At 35.5% G+C, this 18,831-nt stretch overlaps 1 protein-coding gene across 15 annotated transcripts in view; it reads right to left on the bottom strand.

Moving 5' to 3' along the window:
* SLIT2 (slit guidance ligand 2) overlaps positions 1 to 18,831 on the bottom strand; it is a 266,450-nt gene that overhangs the window by 110,289 nt on the left and 137,330 nt on the right. For all 15 annotated transcript variants that reach the window (XR_008819773.1, XM_056326298.1, XM_056326299.1 and 12 more), the window contains exon 5: positions 3,395 to 3,466. Coding sequence is in view for 14 of the 15 variants with exons in the window: in XM_056326298.1 (XP_056182273.1) it covers positions 3,395 to 3,466 (72 nt within the window). In the remaining variant the exon portion in view is untranslated. The remainder of the gene's footprint in view (positions 1 to 3,394; positions 3,467 to 18,831) is intronic.

The following is an 18,831-nucleotide window of genomic DNA, read 5'->3' as shown; positions in this document are numbered from 1 at the left end:
TATCTTATTATTGCTGCCTACAATGGCCTGAAGGGAGGGTGTAGGCAGAGCCAGACTCTTCTCTGTTGTAGTATGAGAGGCAAGAAACAAGTTGGAAAATGGGAAATTCCAATTAGATATAAAGTAGGTTTGTGGGGCCTAATGGTTTTTCAGGGTTTTTTTATTCTTCTGATTATGAGAGTGTGGCAGATAGCCTGGGTTATTAATTCTTGTAATGCCTTCCCTATTTTGCTTTTGTCTTCTACAGAATCTATCCTGTGAACATTACTAAGAAGATGTCCAGGAAGGAAATACCATGGCCATGTTTTATGGAAACTAGACCAGTTCTGAGAAACACCAAGAGGACTCTAGAGCTAACATATTAGCAGGAAATCAAAAGATCATAGGGGTATCATCAACCTTAAAGGAAGCAATTTCCTTTAGATAATCTGAGTTAATACCTAATTCCTTTTTGCTCTGCAAAGACTACCAGAATATACAATAAGATGTTTTGCAAAATATTCCAACTCTTGATTCAGAAGGGGAGTGAAAGAATGGTGAGTCTCCATTCAGGAACGTAAACTATGTAATGAGGTCAAGTTCTGTAGGACTTGTTAAATGTCTTTGAAACGGTTTACTAAAGCTACTGTATGGCATGGGTATAAATCATTGCATTTTATTTTAAAGTCTAATTTATATTGAAATTGATGTAATTAATGTTGTTACACAAAGCAAATCTTGACTTTATAGTGTGTTCTAATACAAGTTTCTTTACTCTTTGTGCCTTCACCTATCTCTTCCATAAGTTTGGTTAACATTTTTAACATTATGCATTAACTGGGCAATTACAGAAGAAATGTGGAAATTAGAACAAATATTGAATTCTGTTCATGACAGTTCTCCTTAACTATATACAAATATTTGGTTCCTGAATGTTAGGTTAATCCCCTAATAGATGGCAAATTCTTTCATAGAATCATAGAATTATTTAGGTTGGAAAAGATGTTTAAGATCATCGAGTCCAATGGTTAGCCTAACACTGCCAAGTCCACCACTAAACCATCTCCCTAAGTGCCACATCTACACATCTTTTAAATACCTCCAGGGATAGTGACTCAACAGCTTCCCTAGGCAGCCTGTTCCAATGCTTGATAACCCTTTCAGTGAAGAAATTTTTGTTAATATCCAATCTAAACCTCTCCTGGCACAATTTGAGGCCATTCCCTCTCATCCTATCACTTGCTACTTGGTAGAAGAGACCAACACCCACCTTGCTACAACCTCCTTACAGGTAGTTCACTTGATAGTTTCCTTTGTTTGTAAAGTGATGTTTTCTATACCTATCACTTATAAACTGTCTCCTTAATTTTCTTTAACAAAAAATAAAAATAGCAAAATTCTTGCCATCACCCTTCTCTAAGTGTAATGTCCAAGGTGAGATGGAAGGCTAGGGTTCACATCTCATTCTTGTCTAAGCTTCTGGGAAGGCAAACCAGCCTGATCTAGTTACATAAATGTGTGCTAGAATCCACTCAACTCACCCCACAAACTCACTCATCATTCTGATCCTCACGCCTATACCTCACAAAATATAAGGTGCTCTTCCTTGTAGGAATTTAAGTAACATTTACAAGACCGAGAAATATATTTCTTAGTATTTTCAACTGCAGTTGGATCATAAAGATTTCAGTTTAGGGGTCTGGTGGGTTTTTTTCCTCTTTTTTCATTCTCTGGGATCACCAATAAAGGATATCTGTAGCATATATGCTATCACGATAAAATATATACCACAGATATGATTTGGACTTCATGACAATGCTATGGCTTTTATGATTTTTTTTAAAATTATGTCCCAAAAGAGAGAGGTTTTAAAGAGTAGATTTAAAATACTGCTCTGCCACTAGAATACTCTCAATGATGCTGTTATTTTTACTATCAAATTTCCTTTCTGAAGCTGTATCAATTTTCCAATATAAAAGATCATGCAGAAAAATGCAGGCTTCTCCTTGTAGCCAAGTCTCTGTTAGGCCATGAGAAATGATGGGAGCAGTTCTGAGTAGAAACTCATAAAACATCCATTAAACAAAGTAACAAAGCTACTTTGAGTAGTGCTTGCATGTTTTAAAACACAATAGATTTGAACATAATAGTTTTTCCACTGAGATGTGGTAGGATTTCACTGTGGGGAAGAACTGTATCACAAACATGTTTAAATAAGAAAAAACAACCCATTCTTTTTAAGTATCATATCAAGTAGAACAAACTCTTGGGCATTCTGTTATATCTTCAAAAAAGAGTCCCCCTAACCAATTTGTTTGCAGTGCTGCGGGCAGTAGAATGGAGTCCACCATAGGAATACAGAAATGCAAAGGGTTTCCCCTCCAGTTGCCTCCTCCTGGGGAAACAACAGCGTGTCATCCCCTTTGTAATCACTGAGCACTCCATTTTCAAAGTAGTACAACTAAAAAGTTCATCTTTCTCGTGACACTGGCAGCTTCAAGTAATAAAAAGCATTTCAATAGAAATTACATTAAAACCTCATATAATGCCCTAATACTTCCCTATTTTTGTTGATGCCACATAGAATAGCAATTATATTTTTTCACAGCTGCGTCACACTGGCAGCTCCATAGTCTTTCTGGAACCCACAAGTGTATGTCCTCTCTTTGTTGGTTGTTTATAAAAGATGAGCCCTCAGCCTACAGCAGGGGTTACAGCTTCTTAGTGTATGACCTAAACATTTTGTACTATACAACTTCATCACAGTTTTCAAGTCATTCCAGCTCTTTCAGTCCACTAAACTGATCTATCACTCTAAACAGAGAGTCGAAAAGTCACTGCTTTCCTTTGTCTTGGAACTCACATATTTTCACATTTAGAAGCCATAAGAATTCAAAACCTGCCCATGAACTTCAGGGTTACTATCTCCAGGAAAGTAAGTAACTGTCTTTTCATAAAATACTTACTTTACCATAGAAGAAAACTGTGTAAGAAAAGTAGTCACACAAGTACAAATACAAACACTAGCAAAACTAGTTAACAGCATGATTTTTTTCTTTCTTTTATACAAAGGGCAAACTTAGAACCAAGGCAAAATGATTTTTCCACATGAAAACAAAATGTTTAAAATAGCCTGACATTCAAATATTAAACTCTGGTTACCATAAACAAATAGTTATAATGCCTCGTTGCACTTAACTTCATTTCAAAGTTTTAGATTTCATATAAGGCAATTTTAGGATGCTTAAGATTCTTTAAAGTATTTTGACAAAACAAATGGTAAGCATTGGTTTTATGCAGATTCCTTGAGCAGCTATAAAAGTGCTCAGGAAAAACATATCTGATACAACAAAAAGACACTGTACTGACAAAGCCTTATCATCAGAATATATAGAAGATGAAGGAAAATACTTACAGATTTTTTATGTCTACTGCTCCTCGGAATGCCTTCCTTGGTATCGCTTGAATCTGATTTTCACTAAGATCACTAAAAAAAAAAAAACAAACCAAAAAACCAAAACTTAAAGTCTGCCATATATATTTAGTTCTGTGTATAACAGAAGAACATACAAGAAAATAATTTAAACCATTACAGTTCAGTCAATTTCCAATGAAGCTTATTTTATTAGCTTAACTGATTTGTAATTGAAGAAAAAGACGCAGCAATAATAGTCAAATAAGTTTATCTATGTTGCACTAAGTAGGTCTTTTACAAAACAATATATGCCAAAGAAAACCCAGAAGCCTTACATAGTTTAACAATGAAGGCCAAACAGATTTAGTTTTTACCTAAGTGATTTCATTTTCCAACCCATTCCAAACCCATAACATCAAATGTTTGACAGTATGTCCAGCTTTGTGCAAGGAAGACTGAAACTGGCAAAAAGAGCAAGTAGTGAGCTCTTGAGAAACAACTATCAGGCTGTATAACATCTGAGATCAATATATTTGTGAATTTTGTTTCAGATTGGCAAGCAACATATATTTTTAAAAGCAGTAAAAAACATCCTGTAGCAGATATCTAATGCTCCTTCCCCAAATCCCCACATAACCAGCTGTACTGCTCTATCTCAAACTAGCATCTTTTCCAAAAGAGAAATTCAATTAAGATTCTTTCAAAATTCTTAATCAGCAGTATTTTTTGCTATCAGTATAAACAAAAAATTTTTTTTCCTGAAATTTAGAAATATTTTTGGCCTTTACAGTTCCATACTGGAAATAAAATCAGGAGAACTGAAGTAAAGGCAGCAGCAGAAGAGACAGGAAAAAACCCAAAACAACCCCCAAACCAAAACCCAAAAACTAACCAAAACCCCAAACTAGAATCCAGGGCTTTTCATTCATGCTATACTCCATTAATAAGTAATGCAGCGCAATAGGAGATGATCAATATTGTAAGTTGGTTTTGCTTTATCCACACCATGTAGTTTGGAAACTTCCCTTCAGACAATAGTTTTATACCCTGGACCAAACACACCTACAACACACATGGTTCATAATTGTCTGAAAGCCTTCAAAGGGACATATCTACTTTGGTGTCTTAAAATTACAAAATCAGACCTTCTTTTAGAAGCCTTCAGAGATGCATGTATCTATAGACAACGTGGGGTACACAAGAAGTTACATGAAGAGGCTTGCTTGAGCACCTGAATAAAAGTTAGAAAAAAATCAGATGCATAGAGGCTGTTCTCTACACCGGGATTTTCAGCCCACTTGCAGAGCAGTTTTGTTGTGGCTAACCAGATTTCATTTTGCTAAAACCAAATCAGGAGCTTCAATCCAAAAGCACATTGAATGTAATCCAACCCCTAACAGGAAAAGTAAAGTTTTGCCATGTCTTACTTTTTAGAGACAACTTTAGATGGCCTTTTCAGAGACAGCTTTTGGAAGAAACATTGCAAAAGGGTGCGTAGAAATAAGAGATCTAGCTCCAATGATGTGAATAACCAAGAATCATTTAGTTGATTAGACATAAACAGTCCTTTCCCTAAAATGTAATCTAGCATAAGCTCATATTTCCAATTAGTAATCTCTCCTGAAGATCTCTTTCAGTTTTATGAATTTTAAATAATTTGAGGACTTTACAACATCCCACACTGCCTGACTTTAAAAAAAAATAAATATCAAATCTCTTTTTTTAAGATAATTCTTCATACATTGACAGAAACTTTGTTTTATCCAACTCATTGTTAATTTATGGAAAATCACGTTCTGTTTACTAAATCGTTCATAGTTTGTGCATCTAACTGCATTGCAGTATCTTGCAAAGTATATTTAAAACTGGACCCAATTTTACTATTATTAACCGTGTGTGAAAAAAGAGAATCTATGAGCTGTGATTTAATTTTCAAGCCTCCTAAGTAATCTTGAAATGGGATATGACTGCACTGCTCTGACAATAAATTCAATGGCAATGAATGAAAAAGCCGTCTTCAGCATTTGTTACAGAAACATGATTTAACAGCCTACTTCCTTTAAAAAAATTTCCATTATAAGTATAAACAGCAAACATCTATATTTACACTTCTGTTTGACCAATACATTTTACCTATATAACAACTGTGTATAAATTAGTTAAGTTAGCAGTAGTAATTTATATCATGATCAATGATTAGTTTATAATACAGATATAGGTATATATCTATGTAAACCACTGCCATGCTCATAAATATATAGTGCAGGAGGTAATGGGTAATGGTGCATGATGTTTTTTATGACAGTTAATAAATTATCGTCATTCACCTTTTTACATAATTAAAAAAAAGTGGAAGATGAACTAGACTGAGACAGAATGTAGATTATTTTCTAAAATCTAGTAAAAAAATATCAATGGTCAAAATCTTTCTTTCCTTCACTAAATGCAAATCTTGGCACAAATGCAGGGACTTACATGTAACAGCTATTAAGCCAGGTTCCTCAATAAACAATGCAGCGGTTGTATGTGTGCATATGTACGTCTGTGTGTATGCGTGTGCAAAAGGCAGCAGACTAACTAACTGCATGTTGGATTTACCGCTGGGTCCACACAGTCAACACCATTTCCAGGTTGCACAGGCTCATGTAGACTAAAGTGTTCCCTGCTAATTTTAGCACATTTCAAATGTAAATTACTTGACTGCAAAGGTTCCCCACCTTGCTGTGCAAGGCACTGTTTAAAGCATCCCTCTAAACATGAAGAGCTAAGTAAGGCTGGCACATGTAATTTTCCAAAAGAAATTTTTTTGCAATGCATCTGTTGGTTTGCAAAACTTTCTTGTAACTGTTTATATAACAAAAGTGTAAGTTACTCATTCATGTCTTCACTGCAAAATTCTATGTCTCATAAAAAAAAAATAAGATTTTCAACACACAATTTATACCTACTTCACCACTACAGGTTTTTAGTAATTATTTATTGATTGCATCAAGTTTTCATCTGCTCATGTTAAAAATGTTTCCTTATAAAAACCTTGAGGGGCTTAAACAAACAGTGAACTTTTTCTGTTTGCATAAATTACACCTACATTTCACACTGCAGACTTAGGACTCAGAAGTTGCTGTGTGGTCTTTTTTTATGATGTTTTAACTCATTCACTACAATTCTTAGACTGCTTGCTAAAGAAGGCCCCAAGCAGCACAGGGTGCCTTGTGACTTTTTGGGGAAAAGATCTATTTTATAGATAAACCCAGACAATTTTGTAGACCATTATGTTACATTGATTTGACTTTGCAGCTTACATTCTGCAATTAATTAAGGTGTAAACCTCCTTTTAAGCCTGATTGTCATTGTTTTCCTGCACTAACAACTGTGTGAACTTTACCTCCCATTTCAAAACCAGGCAGCATTTGAATACCAAGTATAATTTATGATGTCACTATTTATAATGAAGGAGGCTCAAAGCATTTCAATACAATTTAAGCCACTAAACAACAGAACATCCTACTCTTACAAGAACAAATCTGTATTTTTGAAATAAAAAGCATAAGCCTATCTTCACATTTGAAACAAGCAATGCTTTCACTGGAACAAATTATTCTCTATTATTATTACAGCCCAAGATCTTACATCAAAATCCAGCATACCTCTGGAACAGTAGAACTGACTAAAAAATGTTTTGTACACAGTTAGAGTGAAAAAGCCAAGGCTCTCCTAGAGATATTTTACTTTTTTTTAATAAATCACAGCAGTCTTGTAAGATGTTTTGAATTCATCTTTATGTAGATTCTAGTCATCCTACAGGTCTCTTTCAACTAAATTATTCTTGACTCTATTATAACATTCCTAGAGAGATATATTCTAAATGATTAAGTCTCTAGTAGAGTACCTTAGACATTGACCCTTCAAGAAAATTCCTTAGTGCAACTTTGTGGGCTTCATTCATTTCATTCACTGGCCGGCAGGTCACCTTCAGCCACCCAGCCTCCCTGCACCCCTCCGCTCATACATCATCAAACCAGTTCTTGGGGCCAGAACCGCCATACAGAGCTTCAGTCTCTTCTAGCATGAGATGTCCTCAAGGAGAGCTCTCAGGCTTTTCTCCTCAAGCCAAAGGGTGTGACATTAATATTGGGGTTAAATAGCAGTTTTTCACACAAAAAGCCATGTGGACAAATTAGGCTGGCAGCAGATGAAAGAGGCTCTTCTCAGAGAACAGAGAGATGAGCGCCTGTGCTGCTCTAGATGCAGCTACACCATCCTGCCTATAGTGGTTTGATTCAGATATGTTTAAGCTGTGTATATGTCAAGCACTCTTCTGAGTTGTAATATTCTGGCAGTAACCCCATTTTCTCAAAAGTGAAACAAGAAAACCAAATCCACGTACCAAAGCTGAATCCCACTCTGAATGAAGATACACACAGAAGAATGCACAAAAATTTCTAAATTTTTGCCCAATTATAGTGATTCTTTGAAAGATGTGCATACTTTTTTTTCCCCACACAGAAGGTCAGGTGTGTGTTTCTAAATCAGAGACTAATTACGATGCAGCTAAATATTTTTTTTTTTTAACATAGTCTATCCAAATACTCAAACTCAGCACTAAAACCAGAGAAATACTATAGCCTCTCTAAGCATCTATGATTAAGTAAGTCCTGGAAATATTATGCTTACATAAAATACACTTTCTTTTTAAGCAAATCAGGCCAAGGCAAAATACATGCAATGTACACAGATAATGACATATGCCTCAGTTTTTACACTGATTTTTAAAGATTAAGGATTTAATTCTGATATTTTAAATAACACTACAGTAGAACTTGTCTAATTTGAAATTATGCCTGAAAGAATGTAGATATCTGTATTTCACAAACCAATGACATAGAATAAAAAATAATAGCAAAAAATTCCAATCAAATCTCTCACACCACCCTCCTCTAAAAATCAGCTTCATTTTATGTATTCAGTTCTTTTTTTTTTTTTCCCCTGTTTTTTTTCATCCCCCTCCAGAATGTATTAGTAATCATAATGCATTGTGCTTTGTGGAAATAGCAGAAAGACCTTGCCAAAATTTTGCTACTACCGAATCCTTCCTCAGAACAGAATGGAAATGCTACATTTCTATTTATTGTATTTACTGGTTAGTAGATAGGCATATATCAGGAAAAAAAACCCCACCAACCTAGAATCCTACTAAATCTGAAATTCATACCAATACAATATATAAACCTATTCCCACAGAAAACCTCAAAACCTTATAAATTCTGTTGCTTTTTTATTTGAGGATAAAGCCCTCAGATAACCTGATATTAATAAGCCTGATAGAGTGCTTCAGCTCTTAAAAAATGCAGACAGTACTGCATTGCAGCTATTTTATTACTCACCATGTATGGTTCCCAGTTGAATATCCCATTTACCCTCAAAAGGAGTGCTAAATTTTTAATTATATAAATTGAAACACCACATATAATATCTATATCATACACTGTTAAGGCTGTATCACAGGTTTCTTCTGTGGCTAAAACCATTGTTTGTTCTGAAATAATAAATCTTTTGAAGATGGCAAACCTGCTTGTAAATTTAATTACTTGTAATTTTATTTTCCTCTATGGTTTAACCTCCCTCTGTGTCTGACCAGCGATATCATAAATCTACACTGCCATTCCCTACTTTGTAAATACTGAGTACTGAGAATGAGTAATGTGTCCTGATTTTTAAAGGAAAAGGCAGAAATACTGAGTCAAACTAAGTATTGAATACTTATCAGTTTATTTATGCCAGCTCATAAAAACAGCTCAGAAGGTGGCTATTCCATGATCACATCCTTAATAATTATTTAAATATATCTGACATGAATACAGTAAGCCTTGCTTAGTCTTTCTCTCTTACTGGAAAAGAGTTTTAACACTAGCTAACTATATTCTGCATTAAATCGCCCATGCCGATACAAGGTGCAAATTATCATCATAGTTGATGAGACTACAGGGCATTCAAAGAAATAAACAGAAGGAGAATTTCTTTACTTTGTTTGACTTTGAATCAAATATATGAATTTGGACATGGGGATTTTCACTTGGAATGCAAAACTGGTGAAAAAAAATATATACATATTTTAGAACAGGATAGGATAGTTCAGTTGCAAGGGACCTACAATGACCATCTAGTCCAACCGATGATTTTGGTGGAACAAGTCACAGCTTCTTTTAATGAGCATAAGCATCAATTAGATATGTATCCCAAAAGGAGAAAACTAACTAAACAATTCATTCATTAATATCAAATGTTCCTCTCCTTTTCAGCTGTTTTCACTACGATTTGCTTTTCTCTCAGTCCTATCCAGTGTTCCTACAACACATTGGTATCTGAGTACACCTTAGAAAGTAGACATTTTGGTGGCAGGGAAAAAACAGGTGCTACTTGTTCATTAAGGACCTCCTTGCAGATAGAGCTTGTGAAGGCTGTTTGCGGGATGCTGGACATTAAGATGTCTATGAGGTCCTGCTTTGCCCCAGACACTTCTCCAGCCACAGTCACCTTAACGGGGCATGCCATCTAAAACCTTGAACCTATTGCAGAGCAAGATCCAGGTTTGCAAAAGCTGTTATTTATTCCCCTGGCTTTGATGTTAGGGAAAACAAAGTACTCTGCCTCAATGGGAGGTACTGAAGACATCAGCAGTAAAATCTGGGCTTCTGGAAGGTGAGAACATGCTGCAACATGAAAGCTTAAGAGAAGTGAGCCACGGCCCCAGGTTTCAACTGTGTCTTGATAGGTCTCGAGAGAAGGATGGAAAGAGATTATTTCATGTTACCATTAATGCTGGCAGCTGTCTCCATTTGCAAAAGCTGCTATACATAAATTATATATATATGTATATATATAATTTATATAGAGAGAAGTAGTGGGCTTTCCAATGCAAAGATGACAGAACGAAATAGCAAAGTAGGGGGTTTTTTTTGTGTTTCACTGGATCTCTGATTTGGATCTCACTCCTAAAATGCCAGTTTTCTACTTCCTAAATTTGAGTAATAAATATGAATTTTTACTCTCTATTAGGTGCCTCACATTATAATGGAAAACTTTTGATCAGATTGTTTTTACTGCTCATGAACCTTCATTTGTCATCACACAACCATACTCTTAAATTACAAAGTTGCAGTATGACTAGGAATTTAATCTAAGACCTTTTATGAACGCTACAGAGGCATGCTTTGGCAATCTCTAGATTTACTGTATTAGGATAAGGTATGTAAGCATGAAAATTATTTTCAGAACTATGTAATGAGAATCAAACCAAAGTACAAAGCCTTCAAGAATATAGATGCTGCAAAACTACTACACTATGGTGTAAATGCAGGGAGAGTATCCTGGAGACATAGTTCCTCTAAAATTAATAGCTAAGGTGAACTAAATCTATTGAAGCATATTTGGAATGCCATCATGGTAGAAACATACCATATTGTAGTATGAGCTTACTAAAAAAACATGAATGTTTTAGTCTATAACACAACAGGTTTTTATCCTATTGATATATATATATAAATATATACAAACAAGTACGTACCTTTCCCATTAGTCAAATGAGACTTACCCAGTTAATTGTTACAATACTGACATATGTTTGGCTTTATAGAGCTACTGTATAACAAGTTACAGTAATGCATCATTTATATATGAAGATAATCTTACACCCAAGCAGTTAAGCAGTTTCTCATGCCCTTTTAGCAAGGCATAGATTTTTGGACGGTCTATGGATCAATTAAGACAGGCAGAATAAGGAAATGTTTAAAAAAAAAATATTTTTATGTATATATAAACAAATCAGTCCAACCTCTTGTTCTGGAAAAGAAACCCCAAAACCAAACAACAACCAAAACACCAAAAAACCCAAAAGAACTCTGCTGCCTCATTATTATCTAGATATGAAATAAACAATTCAGCCTTCTATGAGTTCAATGATTTTTTTCTGTTCTTCAGTTAAATATCCAATGCAGCTATTCCTCTTCATAATCAAGATACAAAAGGAGTCCAATACTAGCAACAGTAACCAATACGTCTCTAGGCACATATTTATCTCCTTGTGAAGATCAAAAATACGAATTACAAATTCTATCATTAGTTCTGTAAATCATTATCACTGTTCATGTCATCATTCCAACCCACTTCCCATAAGAGGAATAAAACTGCATGTCTGAGAGAGGTACTATTATCCTCCTTTTACAGATGGCAAAACCAAGGTAGTATATATCAGTGGTGGTATATATCAGTACCATGCTGAGACGCATAAAGCAGATGAGAAGAATTCAGATCACTGAATTGCAGGTTCTCTCTGCATCACTAATTTCCATTTGCTCTGTTGACTCTCCAGAGATTCAGATGTTGTACATAGTAGACACATAATCTATTCTCACAATAAACCAGGATCACGCCCTATGCCATGGTATGCTACATTGCCCAAGTGAATATTTCATATTTCACAATATAGGGCAATCATCACTGCAATATGGACAGAATTATGTGAGTCACAGCAATTCCTATGGTAAGGAATTAATCTCTTTTCTAAGAATATTCAGACCAAATTTCCCCCGTCACTTTCATCTCTCACTTTTAACGGTACCACTTTTAATGATATCACTGAAGTTGTTTTTTTTTATTCTTAATTCTACAGGTTTTTTTAAATGCCATCCAATTATAAATCTGTAATTGAATCAGAACATACTTCTTATTATAGCTTTTGATATATTATTATTTGTATTATTAAGCAGCAGGTATTTTTATCAATTTTATCTACTTATTTGTTAAAGCAGAGGTGGAGGTTTTGTATGCATACAGTACAGAACATATGCAGCAGAAGAGAAAAAACAATGCACTACACAATAGGAGTACTGGTAGCCCGGTTACCTCCAGAGATTATCAGCACCATCAACCTTAACATTTAGAATAAGTCATCAAAGAATTAAATCATGGCAGTTAATGCTAACCATTTTTTTTTGTTTCAGAAACAGCCTGACTCCTCATGCCTATCCAATATAACGTGGTATCAACTTGTTTATAATGTTGCGTATTAGTAACTGGTAATTTCTGCAGAATAAAAATAGCACAACGCACAAGTACTGGGCCTTCTTACATTTTAATAGAATCATATTTTGGGTTTGGAACAAGCCAAAACCTCCAGTCTCACTCTTGGCATAAGAGCTAATCTACGGGCCGCAAAATCAATTCTACTCTACAATGTCTCCAAAAGTGCACTTAAATCAATTTGTATACTCTGGTACCATTTGAAAATAATTGCTTAAGGAGAATCACCATTTATTCTTTATTGTGCTAGAATGTCCTAGTGTGGCAAACGCTAATTCTGAAATAAAATAGGAGTATTAGGACCACACATGTAATTTACTAGATTCTTAGAAATGATTTTTGAAAAGGAAAGCAGTCTTTATTAGTCTGTTCCACTAAAATAATATGTAATTCTCTTTTGTTTAGGAATAATAAAACAAAAAATAATTACACGTTGTAGCTCCTAAAGAGGAAAGGACCACCCACAATTTCAAAGAGAGAGAATTGCAATACTACTTCAAATTTGGCTTCAATGTAATCCTATTGATGGAAAAAACTTTGAAAGAAAAACTTGAAGCTCTTAAGAACACCCCCACTCCCCCAATGAAAAACTCGCCAATTCTTTATCCCCCATAGAGTCTCAGTTTGGTCAAGCTGAAGAAAGGTACTGAACAACATTTACTGACTGCTGTTCCTCATGCATTTCTAATAGCGATACCATTCCCCTAACAGTGCCCGAGACAGCAGCACAGCTGTGAAGTGTGAAGGCATCGCTGACCTACAACCCTGCTTGGAGTTCGCAGAGTGGGAGATGACTTTTAGCCATATGGATATATAGCTTGCCTTTATTATTAGTTTCAAAAATGGTAATTTAGTCCAGCCAATAACTTGCAAAGCATATACGGGTTTTGTTCATGCATTTTTCCCTCCTTTGTATTTAACCAGGTTGCAATGGAAGGCAAAAATAGAAAATAACTGTAACCTTTATATGTTATTATTTCATACAAGGTCACAAATGACCATTTCTTTGTAAGGAAACAGTGAAGATTCTGCTATTTTAATTCCACTAAAAAGTTCTGACAGGTGATTTGGTGATGAATTTTTAATCAACTATTACACTTGATAGACCTGAAAATGCACTACAAGTTAAGGACTTAAAAAGGATAAAGCAAGATGCTGCCAGGTAACTTTCACTTCTTCTGGTATGTTACACACTCAGCATATGCATGGCTGAAACATCCATTTGGCTTGGTTTGGGGATCCGCTCACATAAAGAATAGATGAGATGGCGTACTTAACTTTCCAAAAGACCTCTTCAACAGTATCTGAAAAATCTATCACTACTTTTCCCTGTAACAAAGCTTCTTTTTTAGCAGGAGTTTTCAGCTGTCAACATGTCTTTAATATTTAATATTGTTTCACCTGCTTTGGAATTGAAACCGTAAGCACTTTTAGGAAGTGATTGAAAGGTTGTCTGGTATGTTGTCTAGTTTCACTACACAGTCTATAAGCCTGTATATTCTCTTCTGAAATATCACTCAGCGAACCATGACAATTTCTCTCTTTGCTCAAAACTGAGCAGAACGGATTCCTGATCCAGCCCCACTACGCATAGCTGCTATTCCAATACAGGCAAGTAATAATTACATGCCCGGACACAGCCATTTTTCATCAAGTATAGCTCCAAACTGTTAGCTTAATAATAAGCTGAATACTCCAAGTGCTTCCTAACAGTAAAACTAACCTTGAACAATTTGTCAAGGGACAGCCAAAATTTGGAAAGTAAACTAGAAATGATCTTGCAGATCATTAATGTTAAATGGCACTGTGCTCGCTCTTCCTTCACTTGAGTTGAATGATGCAATTTGGGGATTGTCTCTTGAGACAGGCTGATTGCTTAACAAGACAGATTTATTGTACAGTCTTAGCTTTATACAATATGTGTGTAGTCACATAATATATGTTAGGCACTGACGCTTCAGGCTTTGAGGCTGTTTCCTGTCAGTGCCAAAAAGTACGTCAAGAACAGTGAAAGGAACCAAAGCAAATTAGAAAGGCATTACCATGGATGAATAAAAAAACCTGACAACAGCTAAGCTACCATAATAATTACTGCTTATCAAGATGACCAATATTATACCATTGTTTTCCTGGGCTTCACCCATCTGGTTATAGCCATCTGTCATTTCTGATACTGTAATATTTTTCACAGAAACTGTTTTTACGGGGTGCTGGATTTTTTGGTGGTTTTACTCTGTGTTTGTACAGTGCTCAACACCACTGAGTTTCCAACCCAAAGCACTAAGACTTTAAGCAGTTGTATGAGTAAACTAATAAAGGAAAGGATGACAAACATGTGTGTTCATATCATCCTTCACTTTACTGATAACAAAATACAAAACAGTAAGAACAACCTGAATTATGTAACTGGATCGTTTGGGGGGACTGGATTTTTTTGTTTATTCTAATTCTAGTGTGTCATGTATGTTCTGGTTAGTAAAGTTCAATTAAATTCTCTTCGGAGAAAAGGGAAAAGAAATTGTTGGGAAACTTCAGGGCAATTACTGATATGAATATTCAAGTATTCTGGATCTAAAACTTCCCACTGACCAGGATTAAATGACATTAATACTCTAGCTGAGCACCTCAGAAGTCTCAAGTTCCTGTTCAAGGGCTCCAGGCTTCTCTTTCTTCTTGAGCCTGCCTTCTCTTTCTGTGCCTGTTCCAGCCACTTCCTCCAAACTCTTTTCACCAGTTGTTTTCCTCTTAATGCCATGCAAAGAATCAGAATTTCAGGAGATGGTTTCCTGTTGTAAAAGGAGCTGAGAATACAGCAAAGGCAGTACAAATGGTCTGTAAAACAAGAGCAGTGTACCCTAGCTGAACACTGGAGCCATTCAGAATTGAACACCCTTGTAAAAATGGTAAAAAAGCGCATAAGCAATGAAAAGAAAACTGGTAATTCCAGAATGAACTGATCACAACCAATTTCTTCACAATCTGCAAACTAAAAAGAACAATCCAGGAAAAAACCTGGAACAGTGCTCCCAAGTGTAAGAATGTGCAAAATCCCATTTTATGTTATTGCCCTAGGTGTACACTATTGCCACAATACCAGTATGTAAACTACATTTAGCGTGGAAACTACATTTAAATGTTCTAGGAAAACTCATCTATAAAATAATCTATGCAAAGCTGGATTTAATATTATTTAAAGAAAAGATTGTATTGCTATTTCTGCCATATTCATCCTTCCCCCCTACCCCCATCAAAGTCACAAAAAAGCGCAGCTGCTTGCACTAGTATTAATTTTCATTCAGATATTTTTTTTTAAAGCTTGAAGTCCACAAAGCTCAGATTTTCTGTTCCAGGACTGCACTTTTTCACTGACAGTATCAAAGAGTGTCCACTCTTAATGGCACTTGAAAATCTCATCTCCCCTCCCTTCAGACCTTTTTCCCTAGCTGTAGGTTTTCAAGTTGTTTTTTTTTTCCAAATTGCTTCCACGCCAAATTCTTTCTATTCAAGCATTTTCTAGACTCTTCTAAGTAGCTGATGGAGCTTCTGCTCAAGTAAATATCCAGAAAATTCTACTGACAAGTCCTAATAATTAGGATAAATAGCAACTGTGCATGTGGCATGAGCTTTTTTTAATTAAGGAGGGGGGTTTTGCTTTGTTATTTGGAGGCACAAAGGTAGTTGGATGGGATGGATATCAGCTAAGTAATTGCAATGAAATGAGAGCACAGCATACCTAGGATAAATGAGGGAGGCACTGATGTCTCCATTCAAAAGCTATCATACACTCCTTGTGGTGTGTAAACAGATGACTTCAGGACAGAGAGGTCTAGGTAACCATACAGAGACTAACGACAGTTACGGTAATGGAAGCAAGAAGTATTAAATGCACTTAAGAAAACACCAACAAACAATGCATAAGCTTCCCTATTGCTTGCAGACTAATACTGAAATATACCACAAAACATTTAAAGACTTAAAATGATTGCATTTTTTTAAAGCACAAATTAAAAAAAAAAAAAAAGATTTAAGAAATAAGCCTAAATGTCAAAACATGTTATTGCACTGATATCAATAATAGCCATTAAAGGGAACTATCATCTTGGCACTACACAGCCAGGCCTGCTGCTAAAGCTGTCTGTGTAAATCCATTTGTACTTCTAAGGAATTCAGTAAGAGTTTCATTGGCTCAAAAATCCCAGGACATGTATCTGTACTTACTCTTTTAGCTGAGTAAGAACAGATCTCCTCTGAGAATGGGACCAGCTCAGAGATCTGAGATGATCAAATTTAAATGATATTTACACAGATTGCTGAGAAGGTGTGAGTATTTGCTTCTACACAGGCTCCACTGCACTTGCTATCTACTGCAGTGTGGCTAATTCCCACTCATGCTTATTCTTCTGTTGCAGTTCGTATTACAGCACACAATTTTACAGACCTGCAGCTTGCAACATCTGTAGCAAAGGTCCCAGAAATTGATTTAGAGGCTGAAACACAACCATATCCAACCCTGCCTCTACGCACGGCTATATATCTTTGTTGGAAGACTGACACATGGTCCCCATATGCACTGGTGATAACGCAAACCTGCCAGGCACAGGTGTACTTACAGCTCCAGATGCAATCTAATGATGGATAGGAATAACCCAATCATACGAACATTTGTATTTGTAAACCCTACCTAGTGCTACAGACAATATGTCTACATTTCAGTGCCACATTTCTTCAAGGATATCAAGATGTTCCTAAGGTATGACAAGCACATGATGAAACTTAATGGTATATGAGATACAAAGACTGCTTTCTGAAGCACAACTTAATAGTTGGAAGTTTTAAAAATTAATTGCTCTTCTGGCAAACCCAAAGAAAATTAAATTAAATTAGATACTGGAACTTTTTCATTACAAGGCTCTGGCAAAATACAGTTAATAGATGGAAAGCTTTCTGCAATTAAAAGTGACAGGTGCATTGGTTTCTCTAAGCTTTTAAATCACATCTGTCAAAAGGCCTACTGAAATGCATTTTTTAAGCCAATCTATTCAACATTTATGAATCAAAACACTGTAGAATTATTGAAGATACATCACTTAAGAAAGTTACAGCTTTATGGCGGTAAAGAGCTAAAATTTCTATAGAGTTATACATCTAAGGTATTTAGGACAATGTAGTAAATCACAGAGTAACTCTATATCCCGTTCCCATTCATTTCATTTGTCAGCATGATTTTCGGCTTTAATTCTTAACCAGTGCATGACAAATACACAACTTGATTTCCCTAATTTAAAACCAAGATGTTTGTAGTAAATTCAGGTCAGTCAAAACTTTGTTTTAACTATCTACTCTGCACATTTAAGGTGATTTGGAAGTGAGATGGATCTCACAGAAATTACCTGTCTTGAAAACAGGCAGAAAAGTTTGATTTCAGCTGCCGCTGTGCGACAGAAATCTGTTTTCCATAAACACATATTCCAACAATGTGAGCAAAACCACTTATTGCACAACTCTCCCCCTATCCCCAGACATGCCCAAGCGCATCCTTGACTTCTCAATCCTCACCCACAAAAACAGGGAGTAATTAAATCACTGTTATTTTTTGACCTTAAAAGAAACCAACAAAACCAAAACTCAAAAAAACCCAAATCCTGCGCCCCCTCCCCCCCCCCCCCCCCCAACTTCCTAATGATCATTTCAGGGTTTTTTGGTTTGGCTTTCGCTTTAATTTTATTTTGCAGGTTTTTTGGCTTTTTCTTTTTTCTTTTTTTTTTCTTTAAAAAAAAAAACAAACAACCAAACCAACAAACAAAAACAAACAAAAAACAACAAACTAATCAATTACCCTGATTTTGATAGGTTAGGGATGATGTATTTTTCAGGGAAAGATCCTCATCCCCACCAATTCTGAAAACAAACAAAAGCATTACTCTTCAAAGCTCTTAATTATTAGATAAATTAAAATCTACTACACTCTCCTAACATGGACTGTCACAAGATGAAGTGCCTAGGTTGTGGTACAGCACCTTCAGAGATGTAGGATCGAAAAGTACACTAACTGTGCTGAACATAGCTCTTACAAACTGCAAACATACAAATAATCATCCCAATTCAGGAAAGCACTGAAATACAATTTAAAGTATTCATTTAAATCCCATTGAATTCATTGCAACTACTCACATGCTTAGGGTTAAATATGTGATCAAACGTATCTTTGAATCACAAACTACTTACTGAAAAGCAGCAGTGAACACATTTTAATTACAGGTTTCCCTAATTTAAGTGCATATGAACAAAGACAAAATACACCTTAGAGGGAGAGGCAGAACAAGAAAGTAAGAAAATAGTTTTCTTCTCCATAATCATTC

The sequence above is a fragment of the Falco biarmicus genome, chromosome 1 (assembly GCF_023638135.1).
Source record: "Falco biarmicus isolate bFalBia1 chromosome 1, bFalBia1.pri, whole genome shotgun sequence".
NCBI classification, from domain to species: domain Eukaryota; kingdom Metazoa; phylum Chordata; class Aves; order Falconiformes; family Falconidae; genus Falco; species Falco biarmicus.
The sequence above is the reverse complement of the archived record's forward strand: the minus strand, read 5'-3'. Positions and strand labels throughout refer to the sequence as shown.